The sequence below is a fragment of the Liolophura sinensis genome, chromosome 4 (assembly GCF_032854445.1).
Source record: "Liolophura sinensis isolate JHLJ2023 chromosome 4, CUHK_Ljap_v2, whole genome shotgun sequence".
Taxonomy (NCBI): domain Eukaryota; kingdom Metazoa; phylum Mollusca; class Polyplacophora; order Chitonida; family Chitonidae; genus Liolophura; species Liolophura sinensis.
The window spans coordinates 8,635,350-8,649,734 of NC_088298.1; the positions used below are offsets into that span (position 1 = coordinate 8,635,350).

Consider the following 14,385-nt stretch of genomic DNA (forward strand, 5'->3'; position numbering starts at 1 on the left):
TTCAGTTGCATGAGTGGTAATGGAGTAGATTCGGTTTTAATAGCATAGTACCGTGTTATAAGACGGTATATGTGCGCGTACACTCAATAAGAGAATCTCTTAATTTCAACAGAAAGTCTGTTGCTTGAGTGATGCTAGAATATATTCGGTTTTTGTAGCATAATACTAATATACGATATGTACACTTATACACAATAAAATAATCTGATAGTTTTAACACAAAGTCTGTTGAGTAAAAAGAAAACATAAAAGTTACATACAAAAGTCACATAGATTGAAACCACAAATGACCCTTTCGCAACTTTCTACATTTTTGTATTGTGTCTCCAGCCTCGAACGTGTTGTTAAAACCTATTCCCGCTTATCAAGGAATGTCGCAATGAACTTCATCTGCCTCGAGCATTTATTACGTCGTTCCATCATCGTTGAAAACTGTACACTGTTTTCTTTGCATGACTCCGATTTCATACTTCATATACTTTCTTAGTTCTTTGGTGGTTTGTGTTGAGCAAAAGTCGTTTTGGGTACATTGGCCTAGGGATTATTGCACTGGGACGTTCATTCTTGGCCGACGGCTTGTATACGAATGTTTGTTTTGTCGCCTAGATTCAAGGTATTTATATGTAAATGTAACTGCAAATTCTGTCTAGTCTTCTCTGCATCACAGCCCTTTGAACATCTAGCTGCTGCATCTCTGTTTCAGTACAGAAAGAGATGCTGATACCTCTACGAAGAAATGTATATTTTGATGCTTGTCAAACGTTTCTTCATTCGAGATTACAACAGCCAACGTACTGATCCCATCCCCTAACACTGCTGGCACTATCGGGTTAACTGAAGTTTGAAATGTCATTATCTCAGGTCTCAACACCCTCCAACGACTGAGTACAGTCCTAAACACAGTTCTGTTGTGAGAGACGCAGACTGGGTATCGCTAATATCCTAACATACCTGCTGCCATGCCTTCTCGACCACACACAATGTCAACTGCTGTCAACATCGGCCAGACGAGCAAATATTAACTCTTGATCTACCATCGGGTGGGGGCCTCCGTGGCTCAGTCGGTTAGCGCGCTAGCGCAGCGTAATGACCCAGGAGCCTCTCACCAATGCCGTCGCTGTGAGTTCAAGTCCAGCTCATGCTGGCTTCCTCTCCGGCCGTAAGTGGGAAGGTCTGGCAGCAACCTGCGGATGGTCGTGGGTTTCCCGGTTTCCACCCACCATAATGCTGGCCGCCGTCGTATAAGTGAAATATGCTTGAGGACGGCGTAAAACACCAATCAAATAAATAAATAAATACCATCGGGTGCTGCTGTACCAGGCTCCTTCACATACTAGTATGTCAGCACAGTATTTTATTTATTTATTTGACTGGTGTTTTACGCCGTACTCAAGAATATTTCACATACATGATGGCGGTCATCATTAGGGTGGGAGGAAACTGGGCGGAGCACTGGGGAAACCCACGACCATCCGCAGATTGCTGGAAGACCTCCCTAGCAAGAGGAAGCATGAGCTCGACTTGAACTCACAGCGATTGCATTAGTAAGAGGCTCCTCGGTCATTCCGCAGCGTTGCCGTGCTAACCACTGCCACGGCCACGGAGGTTTCCGAATATTCTAATACACGACAAGCTTTCATGCATCGTACTATGTGATTACACTCAGGCTGAAATATTATGCAATCAAATAAACATTTGGTCTTATCTACATAAATGCTTGGCCTTTTTCAAATTGCACTGTCAACAAACCCTACAGCGTTGCCTGCTTTAAAACCTGGCTGCGAAAAGGCCTTCTTCACAATGTACTGTTAACAAACCCTAGTGTCTGTTATAATGATTGGCCGCGACAAGGCTTTCTTCAGATTGCAATTTCAATGAGCCCTTTTCCCGTTGCCAGTTTTAACACTTGGCGACCACAAGGCTTTCTTCAAATTCCATCGTCAAGAAACCCTTTCAGTGTTGCCTGCTTTAATGTTTGACCGCGACAAGGCCTTTTTTTTAAATGTTATGCTAATCAATCGCTTTAGCGTTGTCTGATTAAATAATGTTTGGCCACGACAAGGTTTTTTTTTTCAAATTGTATAGTCATAAAACACTTTTAGTGTTCACTGTTTTGAAGCGTTTTTCAAACTGCATACGATTTCTCTGCATTCATGTATAGCCGAGACAACGCCTTTTTCAAATTGTATCGCCATCAAACCCTTCAGTATTGCCCAATTTAATGCTTCACCGCGACAAACAATTTTCAAATTGTATCGTCATCAAACCTGTTAGTATTGCCAGATTTAATGCTTGACAGCGAAAAACCTTTTTCAAATTGTATGTTCTTCAAACCCTATTGGCGTTGTCTCTTTTGCTGCTCGATTGAGACAAAGTCTTTTTTCAAATTGTATAGGAAACAAACGCTTTTGTGTTTACATTTTAATGCTTGATCGCAACAAAGCCCTTTCCATTGGTCTTCAAACCGTTTAGCGTTGCCTCCTTATCACCTGGCTTTTTCCAACTGTGTAGTAACCAAACTCTGTAGGGTTTTCTGTATCAATCTGCTTTAAGCACATCTGACGCTGGACATACTGTAAGATTTGGTTGGGTACCTGCACAGGTTTATGAAGCTCTCCTATTACAACGCTCTTCGCATCTGACACAGCTGCTTCAAGTTTCAATCTTAAGGTTGTCATTTCAAACTCCTGTCTCCTCTTGAACATGAAAGACTACATCACGGAGCGTAAGACTTAACAGAACTGCATTTTAACAAGGTATTCAGTCAGGATGATTTTTCCCCCCTTATGCATGGGTGCAGCGGGTCGCATTGCCCAGAGTAAACCTTCATCCGATATACTATATACCTGAAAAACTTCTTTCCTAAAGACACATGTGTACCACTGACAAGTGGTTCCAAGTATCTTATCTTGTGATTATAATTTGCACATTTATTTCATTCATGTTTACGAAAGTTTCTTGTGTGGAGCAAACCAGATGGAGCGAGCAAACCAACGCCCTTGGCCAGGTACTTGACAAACCTCTTCAATTCCAGAGCGTATTCGCATAATTCTGACCAACATGGAAGACTATAGAGATCTAAATTAAAATTTCACATCCATAACTAAAATATCAGAGCTGAGTGATCGATTCAGACTTTTGAAGAGTACAAACATTGTGTTTATTAGTCAAAAATTTCAAATGAGACATGCGAAATAAAATTATGAACATTTTACAGAAAATGAAAACGAATGGTTCTTCACTTAGATTCGACACAACTCTAAACACTACATAAATTACACTAAAATGTCACAATTTTGTAATAATTTTTTTACGTTTTCTGTCAGATTTTCACTTTTTTTCTGTTTTCATGATTTTTTCCTCAAAGCTTGATGAACACAATGTTGCAACAAACAAATGTCCAGTCACGATCACTGAGACTCAGTCTTAGATTTACCAGAAAAATCCTTCGACTCTGACAAAAAGCCACTGGACTCAGACGAAACTGTCTTTGGTTCAGAAGAATCGTCCAATACCTCTGTTGAAACACCGCCTGATTTTTCCTTTAACGGTGACGAAACCAAATAAAGTTCTTCAAAGTCGCTGTCTTCTTTTTCCTCAGTTCGAATACTTTCGTTCATATCCTTACAATCCCCCGTTTTCTTCACCTCTAAGGAAACTCTGTCCTTCATTCCCGCAGGAATCTCGTCATTCTTTTCTGTCGAACTTTTGTCTATTTTATCCGTAGAAACTTCCTCTTCAAATTTATTTCCACGTTCACATTCACTCGTAGCATCATCACCATCACGAGCAACCTTTTCTTGCAAATCTGCAGGCAAACCGGTGTCTTTTTGGCGTCGTTTGCGAGTTTTCCCCACAATTTCGTCGCCTGACATTTCGTCGACGTCGTCCTCATCTGGTAAAAGCTGCTGAAAAACGCGAGTCTCAGCTTTCGGGGACTGGTTACCTGGGTGACGCCGCACGGCCGACAACTGCTGATAACGCGCCATTTTGGAAGTGACAATATCGCGCGTCACTTCCGGTTTCCGCTTCTGGAGTTTGCTGGAGTTTTCGTCCTCCGGCATTCCCGTGGCCGAATCAGAGAACTCCTCTGTCAATGAGGAATCTTTAGGAGAGCTTGAACATGACATTTCCATACGATGCTGCCTTTCGTTTTCGTCACTACTTTCACCTAAGTCTTGGTCCCCGCTTCCGTCTCCCCCATCACTTCTTCGCTGAGGATTTCTTCGGTTACCTTCAAGCCTGTTTAACCACTCTTGCCTGTTCATCTCGTGCTGCGTAGCTGAAGAATGGAAGGAGGATTGGTTTTATTAATCATTTATTTACTAATTCGATTGTTGTTCAACGCCATACTAAAAAAAATTCACTTATGGGATATGAGCTACAATAAGTTTTACGGATGTCAAGGAAACTGTGGTGCCCAGCTGAAGCCAACAACCTTTAACAAGTTACTTACCAACCCCATGTTGGTGGAATGAGTGATTATGGCTTAACGCCACATCGGCCATATTGGTGGAGGACATGTTGTCTTCAACAAACATAAGACTTTGCCAACCAAACCCAAGAGTGCCGTTCACTACTGACTTCTCACCAAGGTACTATGGATTATGAGACAAGAGATAAAATTTACCTGACTGGCAGTTTACGCCGTAATGAAGAATGCTTCACTTATCCAACAGCGGCCAGCATTATGGTGGGAGGAAACGGAACAGTGCCCGAGGAAAACCAACAACTATCCGCAGTTTGTTGGCCAGCTGGTCAATAGTCTTAATTTATCATACATAATGTTCAATGCCATGCATATACTTAACAATTTTTCAATTATATAACAAACATCTTTACCGGGAAGGAAACTGGACAAAATGAAGGGGACGAAAACCGGGCAGAATGAAGGGGAAACTTCAAAACTCCCTCTTCAATAAATCATTCAAAATTTCAACAATCTGATTCTAGGCGTCAAACCAGACATTCGTATACTAGCCGTCAAAGCAGACATTCGTATACTAGCCGTCAAACCAGACATTCGTATACTAGCCGTCAAACCAGACATTCGTACACTAGCCGTCAAACCAAACATTCGTATACCAGCCGTTAAACCAGACCTTCGTATACCTGCCGTCAAACCAGACATTCGTATACTAGCCGTCAAACCAGACATTCGTATACCAGTCGTCAAACCAGACATTCGTATACCAGCCGTCAAACCAAACATTCGTATACCAGCCGTCAATTAAAACGGACGTTCCTGGAGAATAAAGCCAATTCCCAAATCAACGTTCAACACAAACCCAAGAATTAGCACAGTATATTACGTACAAGATTAGAATAGATACGAACAAAGCGAACAGTTTTCAATAATGTTGGAAAGACGCAAGCAACATTCTCGGCGATTGACTGAAATGAAATCAGTATGCAAATCGATGTATCTCAGTAGGCAAATCGATGTATCTCAGTAGAAAAATCGATGTACCTCAGTTGAGCTTTGACTTCAACTTATTCAACATACTTACATCTTTCCTCATCTTGTGAAGACATCCAGTGTCTCATTTTGAAGAGAGCACAGCCAAGAGTGACAATACCGATCACCACGGCAACCACCATGCCGGTATTTGGGGTAAACCACCACAACGGATCGTTGTCCTGAAACAAAACGAATATTGCACTGATCACGATGCTAAGGACATAAAAAGAATTTACTTAAACAGGCTATACCGCAGATTTTGGGCAACAAAGCGATCAGCGCAAATCCATTTGGATTTTGAAACTATTTTATTCATTTATTTATTTATTTGATTGGAGTTTTACGCTGTACTCTAGAATATTTCACTTCTTCCACTGCGGCCAGCATTATGGCGGGAGAAGCTTTTGTTTTAGAATAACCCATTATAACAGTGTTGTCTGTGCACTGTTACTGTTCACAGTTGGTACTTCAGCTCCTCCAAAAAGCGAATCGCGTTATAACTTTTTCGAACTTCAGGATCAGTTTTACTCTATAAATAGCATAGATACAAGTCTGATATTTACTGACCGGCAAATATGTTGTGCTATTGTTAGTTATTACACAAAATGTGATTTGTGTTAATAGAGAATACAGATTTTTGACAAAAATCTCAGGTATAGCCTCTCTAATTATTTCACTGATGTTATTGGATGTTTTATTACATTTATGTAGTTATTTGACTGGTGTTTTACGCCCTACTCCAAAAAATTTCACATACATAGGACATGTTTCATAATAATATATGATGTTACAGTTCAACTACTACATTTTCCTTTTCCATAAATGTAAGACTCCTACATGTACTATGGTTCTAAAGTACGAAAAAGTTATACGACTCTTTGAATGGTAACACATAAACTCTTATCGTTTGTGTCACTGCCAACACCTGGGCCCAGTTGTTCGAAAGTGTATTGGTTAATTCTGGTATTAAGGCATATAAAATTCTAGCCAAACTCAGCAGACAATGCAGTTCTTTAAAGTCAAAGTATAAGAGCAGCAGTTTTAGTTCAAATTTAACAAACCTGTACGCAATTTTTTTTTAAAGACTATAAAGTATAAAACTGAACACTTGGCTTTAAGTTAAATCTGACATTAAGTATTAAACCAGTTTTGAACAACAGGGCCCTGGTATTAAGTCAAATTTCACCTGTTTGGTTCTTTGGTATCAAAAAAAAACACAAAAAAAGCACGAGCACAATTATTGGATATTTGCTATGTTTGCTCAGATGCAGGTAGAGGCTCATTTATTAACAATTTCTTTTTAACAGTGTGAAATCGGAAACTCAATTTATCTTCATTTACTTTCCTTACTCTTCCTTGTTAACTTCTCTGTCTTTAAGAAGTATTTTTTTTCTTTCTCACTGAAAAACATTTACTGATTGCTTAAATTTCCCCTCCAGAAAAACATACTTGACAAAAATTCTAGCTTTCAGGGAACAACTGCACCTTGACGATTAACTAAATCTCCTGACTCAAAAGTCCAGAAGCAGCAGCCAGAGCTGGGTTTGATTTCTTTGTTTGTTTGATTGGTGTTTTACGCCGTACTCAAGAATATTTCACTTATTCGACGGCCGCCAGCATAATGGTAGGTGGAAAGCGGGCAGAGCCCGGGGGAAACCCACAACATTCCGCAGGTTGCTGCCAGACCTTCCCACGTACGGCCGGAAGCTGGGATTGAACCTGTCATCACACTGACATGATTGGTGACTTACATCGCTTTCCATTAGAGACTGTATCTCAGGATAGGCCACCAGGAGTTCATCTCCAGACAGTTTACCATCTTTGTTTTGATCATACTTCCTTAGTGACTCTTTCCATTTCTGTCAAATGTAAAAAAAAACTCTCAATGCTCACTCAAATTTTTAAACTCGTACATGCACAAGGAAAAGAAAAGTGTCTCATAAACATGTATAATGTGGGAAGACATATTCTGGCAAAAATGAAAAACCAATATGAAAAAGAAAAGACAACAAATAATATATTATATAATGTAAGTTATTTTGGAGGAAAAATGCCTAAACAACCACATCTACATGTATTTAGTTCTGGTAACTCTGAAAATCATCTTTAATCCAGACTTCTTATGAGGCCATGGAATACACCAGATTAGAGAAACAGGAAACTCAATATCGCATCACTCATACCCCACACTCACATCCAACACTCATAAGGCTAAAAGGCAAAATAAACCCCAAGTGACGTCAGAGGAAATAGGTTCGTTCTTGTGTTATAGAAATAGCATGGGCCCATGGAAATAGCCATAATGTGCACAATTTTTCATACTTCGTGATATCTCAGTTAAGCAGCATCAAAAAAAACAAATGGGTCTGCCTTTTAAACTTTAAGTTCAGGAAAACTTATACGGATATGGATGCATATTTACACGTTTTTACACGACACCAGACATGAAACCCCACCCAGTCACATTGTACTGACCCCGGGCCAACTGGTCATGCTTCCTTGCTCCGACCTCTAAATGCTCAGCACCAAGCGAGGCATCAACAAGTATTATTTCTAAAGTCTTTGGTATGACTTGACCCGGATTTGATCCCAGGTCTCCTGACTTCAAGGTGGATGCTCTAGCCACTGTCATATATTTGCATGTAAAACAGATATATTTTACATAGAAATATATGTCTTCAGATTAAGTTGGGAATATACATAAACTGGAAACCAGGAAACTCCTCTGCAGGTACGTGGCAAAACTCATTTTCTGTATCTCACCACTTTTTGGAGTTCTCCAAGGTGAATAACATTATCATCTTGCTCATCTAAAGGGTTCTGAGTATCCCTATCTTCATCGTCATCAAACTGGATGATGTCATCAATATCCTGAGAAAAGCTGAAACAGGCAGAATTAAGTCTGAAACATATCTCTTCTATAACAACAGAAGAAATTAATCACCAACACGCATGTACTTCAGTTTGAACATATTTATTTATTTATTTATTTGATTGGTATGCCATACTGAAGAATACAACAGCCAGGCTAAGCCTGACCATCCACAGCTTGCTGGAAGACCTTCGCACACCTGACTGGTGAGGTAGTCAGGATGAGCTGGACTTGGAACTCCCAGTGATCACACAGGTGGAATGATCTTATTTAAACCTGCAGGGCTAGCATACCAACCACTAGGCCAAGGAAGCCTCCCATCTTTGTGAAGCATAGGGATGAATTTTGGAATTATATGAAAGATGGCTTACAGATCAAAACTTACAACATGGTTCAAAAGATTTACGATTTAGATCAACACTTAATGGTCGATAAAAAGTCTTTAGTACTAAATACTTTGTAACATAACATCAGGTGAAACATGAAACATGGCAAAAACTTTTACTTCTGAACAGTTCTAGAACACTTTCAAAACATGCCTTCACAGCCTTGTTACAATGTACCATTCACACTGCATTTCATTTAGCCACATTTGCATTAACACAGCAAAACTGATGCCCAGTCACGAACATACTCTTTCCACCACAGACCGTTCAAATCTACAGATTCCATGTTCTTTTGAAAGAGACCTGGGTTTCTCATACAAGTGAAAAGTGGCGTAAACCACGCTTGCATAACCAAGATACGTTTGCAAACAAGAACACATTTTCATTGTTCAAAGTGGATGTGCACCTTCACCATTAACTCACAAAGAGTCAAAGAAGTTGAATTCCGAGTCTTGCAGCTCTTGTGAAATAAAAACTACTTCAGCAATATCTGGGATCGATGATGGCCCACAAAAATCTCCCAAAACTTGATCCCCATCAACGAATCTGCTAAAATTAGGCATGTATTGAATTAAGTTCCTGATATGCAAGAATAACACCTCTTAATGACAGAGACATTTCCATTGGTCATTCTGAATTATGTAGCCATCTCTATCAGATTCGTAAGCTCCTTCAGCAGAGGTACAGGAGACTGAAGGCAGGAGGAGACTTTTGTGAGCAGCACCCTTTACAGCTGTAGGCTCAAGCTGTTTCTACAGCTAATAAAACAGCAACAATTTAAATGAACACTTTCTACTTCCAGGCATTTTGAGTTTTCTCCCTGTATTTGCTACAAGTTACTGCGAATGGGAACACATCTTGTAATGTAGAGTTTCAATGCAACGAATACATTTAATACCATCTGAAAAGCCACTGTGGCTTGTTTAGGAGACCAATTAATGGATAACAATATTTTGATCCATATCACTCAATCCTTCTTGTAAATTGTAAGGGGCAAAGGAAACAATAAGGTTATGTAAATATATCAGATGCAAGATGATTAAAACACTATTTATCAAAACAGTCTGATTTACTTTTAAAGATTTTTTTGATTTTTTTTTAAAATGCATTTGAAACTTTGGATTCTAGAGTTCCCATTCTAGACTATATTGGAACCAGTGACATCAGGTCTTTGGATCCTACAGTTGCCTTACTAGACTATACTGGAAAAAGTGACATAAGGTTTTAGAATCCTCCAGTTGCCTTTCTATACAATATCTGGAGTAGTGACAACAGGTTTTTGGATCCTACAGTTGCCTTTCTAGACTATACCTGGAGCAGTGATCTCAGGTTTATGGATCCTACAGATGCCTTTCTAGACTATACTGGAACCAGTGATATTAGATTTTTGGATCCTACAGTTGCCTTTCTAGACCATACCTGAACCAGTGACAACAGGTTTTTGGATCCTACAGTTGCGTTTCTAGACCATACCTGAACCAGTGCCAACAGGTTTATGGATCCTACAGTTGCCTTTCTAGACCATACCTGGAGCAGTGATATCAGGTTTCTGGATCCTACAGCTGCCTTTCTAGACCATACCTGGACCAGTGACATCAGATATTTGGATCCTACAGTTGAATTTCTAGACCATACCTGGAGCAGTGATATCAGGTTTCTGGATCCTACAGCTGCCTTTCTAGACCATATCTGGAGCAGTGATCTAAGGTTTCTGGATCCTACCTGAACCAGTGACCTCAGGTTTCTGGATCCTACAGTTACCTTTCTAGACCATACCTGAACCAGTGACATCAGGTTTCTGGATCCTACAGATGCCTGTATAGACCATACCTTGAGCAGTGACATCAGGTTTTTGGATCCTACAGTTGCCTGTATAGACCAAACCTGGACCAGTGACATCAGGTTTCTGGATCCTACAGTTGCCTGTATAGACCATACCTGGACCAGTGACATCAGGTTTTTGGATCCTACAGTTGCCTGCATAGACCATACCTTGAGCAGTGACATCAGGTTTTTCGATCCTACAGTTGCCTGTATAGACCATACCCGGAGCAGTGACATCAGGTTTTTCGATCCTACAGTTGCCTGTATAGACCATACCTGGACCAGTGACATCAGGTTTCTGGATCCTACAGCTGCCTGTATAGACCATACCTGGAGCAGTGACATCATGTTTGTGGATACTACGTTGCCTGTATAGACCATACCCGGAGCAGTGACATCAGGCTTTTGCCACTTACACACAACACACAGTCTACTAGATTCCATTTTTCAAAACCCATACATACATAGATCTAAACAATTTCAAGTAAAACATATGGACGTTACGATACCCACTGGGTCACCCTGTGGATACCCTCTGGGTCACTGACAATACTCTCTGGGTCACTGTGGACCACTGTAGAATCAGAAGTTTTAAAGCCATTTTACACAGTTAGAAAAAAAATCTCCAAAATAAAAAATAATCCTTCTGTCACTTTTTAAGGTCTTTACTTCAAAGTTAAGAGTCAGACTGCTCCATTTCTTGTAAAATTTGGGATACCTGGTGTGCTCATTTTAGCCAATATACAGGGTGGAGCAAAAGTCTGGACCCATAGGCAAATTTACTATACAACAATTTACAGTTTACAATAAGTGTTCGAACTGACTTCCACCTTCCTTCCCCCAAACTTTTTCTTACTCGGGACACACATGATCCTTGCACATTTCGAAGCACAGAGTTATTCACTCTTATGGTTGCAATTTCTTGTGTGATGCTATCTTTTAGTGCTTGTCATGTCCTTGGTTTGTAAGCGTAAAGCACAACTGCCTATGGATCCAGACTTTTCCTCCACCCTGTATATGTAATTCTAGCAGGAATACTGACCTGCTTTTTCCTCACATGGTTAGACCATCTAATGAACAACATACTCATACTTTTCCAAAAGGCTGGTAAAGAAATGTAATATTCTACTTTTAACATTGCAATTATCTGTCCTGAATTTTAGAAGAATTCAAACTGGCAGACTGGGAATTTTGGTATTAGTACATCCCTATGCATGTACATGCACTTCCTAATTTAGTGCTCAACAGAAAATAGGCTAGTTACATGTAGGTACTGATGTGCCCAATATCAGTTCACGAGCAGACCCTGAATGGGTGGGACATCAGGTCTGATGTCATATTTGGTGTCGTGCTTGGTGTCCTGTCTTGTGTCCAGTGTCATAGGCATGGTGCTCCAGTGAGACAGTACAATATTGTACACATGTTAGCCAACATTAATACAGCCTGTTATAGTTTATTTATGAATAAATTTATTTGATTGGGTCTTGTTTTACAAAGCAGTCGCAAAGGTAACATGCATGGTAACATAATGTCCACGGCAACGTAATGTCCATGGCAACGTAACATCCATGGCAATGTAACATTCACCATAACAATGGACTAACTATGAATGCACGTCTTACCTCCCTGAAAAACATATGGTCACTGCCAATATGGCTAGACCAATCCCTGTCCACATGATATCTACTATCAAAGTTTCCACTTTATCCACTTTATAGTTCCACAGTTCACGACATCATGCCTCAACACCAACAACTTTCTGAAAGTAACCAAACACAAAATTGGAAATTATTCATTGCTGAATTAAACTGCTTTTCGCCTCCTTATTAATGTCATTTATATATGTCCATCAGCACTGTTACTGAATACATAAACCTGTACAAGATATTTTAAAAAAAGACAGTTTTAAACAGATAATGTTTAACAATATCTGAAGTTCACAGGAGCAAAAATAATACTACAACTGAAAAAAAAATTACAATGCAAAAAAGCTAGCAGTATGTCACAATAATTGGCTACTTCCAGCAGTTTCAATGATCAACATTCTTAGCTTTATTATACACAAACGGGCTACATCTGTCTTTTTAAGCCTACACCAAAATAAAAACAAACTGCTAGGCAACTAGAATGCATTTATGTAACCAGTGCTGACAAGATTTATAGGATGTAAAACTTTATGCGGGGCGCAATCAGAATTTTTACAACTTGTATCCCTTTTAAGTTTTCATGTGGAAGGTTGCTTAAGAGCTCTGTAAAAGGTTGAATATGCTCATCACAGCACGTCACGTGGTAAGAAGAATGAATTATTATGGTTTAATAAGAATACTCTAATTCCTCAACCTTTTTAGTTTATATGAAAGAGCAACTTTCAATGCCATCTATGCACATTTTAAAATTCATTTCAGAGACTAAACTACATTTTTTGGATTAGCCAATTTTCAGGGTGTCACAAAATGTGTAAATTTATCAGTCTACAAAAAATAATGGCTTCAGAATATACTTGATTAAACAGCTTGCAAATATGTGAAAAGGGTGAAGAATTACAGCATGTGTTGTGCGCAATATTTAAACCACATTAATTGTGGTGAATCAGAAACTTTGTCAGTAACTTGCCAAACATTCTTGAATGTGGTGTTAAGCAACTATCCCAAAAACACATAAATAAGTCTGGGCTTCACCCCAGTTGTATTTGACAATTAGTTAATATGGGTCATGTAATGAGGATTTCAAAAATTAAGAATCGTAGATGTTCTGGCACCCAATCAGATAAGCAATGCATTTTCTGTTTTCACCCCCTTGGATCATAGTTTTCACTCCCATGTTATTTGACGCCTTTTTCTCAGAAAACAAACCCCTCACACCGCACGGAGCATGCAGTTTGAGGAGTTTGCCATGAGCTGTTGTGAAGGCACTTTGTGAGCAAAGTCTTCACAGTGTATGCACTATGGGAGACAGCAGGTCTTAAAAGTTGAGGCCTGCTACCACACGTCTGGAATCCCATGTTATCTTTTACCTCACCATCTGCTTGCTGCAGCCTTATGAGATTGAAGTGCCTGTTGCCAGCAGTTCTGAATACACATAGCCTGAATCTAATAATTCAGATTTTACTTCTCTACATGTAGGCCTCGTGCCATAGCTCTAATTTTTCACAATTAGGGTCACCACACTTTAAGTTTATATCAGAATGAACTCCAAACCGGAGCTAACCTCAGGGTAAAAACACCCCTGTTTTTATCGTAGATCATTAGAAATTAGGTCATAAGGAAGATAAAATCATCACTTTTGTTCACTGTACTTAGTTGTAGCATTTTTCATCTCGTTTCCTTGGTGTTGTGGAAATAAAACGTTAAGGATTCATTAGAAGTAATCGTCGTACATGTGTTTCGGGGTTGCGAACTTTCGTTTCCAAAAACAGACAACTCTCAACACAGCAGCATGCTGCGGGATTTTGTCGGCAATTTGTGCCAATAATTCCGCTGTATCGTAAGATACCAACAATTTCTTAGTACCGAATTAAAGACGTGTTATGAATACAGAGTGTTACAGAAATTCGCATCAATGACAACTTGAATCACGCATTTTTGAAATTTAAAACCCTTCAAGGATACCTACATATTTCCGTGAAACAACGTCAACGCAATGAAGACGACGAACTGCGCGTGCGCGTCATGTGTACATCCTGCTGAAACACAGTTGCGATTTGTTCATGGTAACCTGCTTGTGTGCGCTTTATTTTCATTTGTTGGCTTAATTTTAAAGTTCGACCTAGCTTAGCTTTGTGTGTAGTAATTTTAACACTACAAAATGCAAAGAGAAAGCAAATAAATTCAACCCGGAAGCAC

The 14,385-nt window shown here is 39.5% G+C and overlaps 1 protein-coding gene across 1 annotated transcript in view; it reads right to left on the reverse strand.

Moving 5' to 3' along the window:
* LOC135464377 (uncharacterized) overlaps positions 1 to 14,173 on the reverse strand; it is a 54,958-nt gene extending 40,785 nt beyond the window's left edge. Inside the window, exons 1-6 of the mRNA XM_064741802.1 lie at positions 14,156 to 14,173; positions 12,166 to 12,302; positions 8,225 to 8,342; positions 7,213 to 7,320; positions 5,511 to 5,640; positions 3,437 to 4,282 (exon numbers count right to left, since the gene is read on the reverse strand). Of these exons, the coding sequence (XP_064597872.1) occupies positions 3,437 to 4,282; positions 5,511 to 5,640; positions 7,213 to 7,320; positions 8,225 to 8,342; positions 12,166 to 12,221 (1,258 nt within the window). The 5' untranslated portion in view covers positions 12,222 to 12,302; positions 14,156 to 14,173. The remainder of the gene's footprint in view (positions 1 to 3,436; positions 4,283 to 5,510; positions 5,641 to 7,212; positions 7,321 to 8,224; positions 8,343 to 12,165; positions 12,303 to 14,155) is intronic.
* Positions 14,174 to 14,385: the final 212 nt, after the last annotated feature.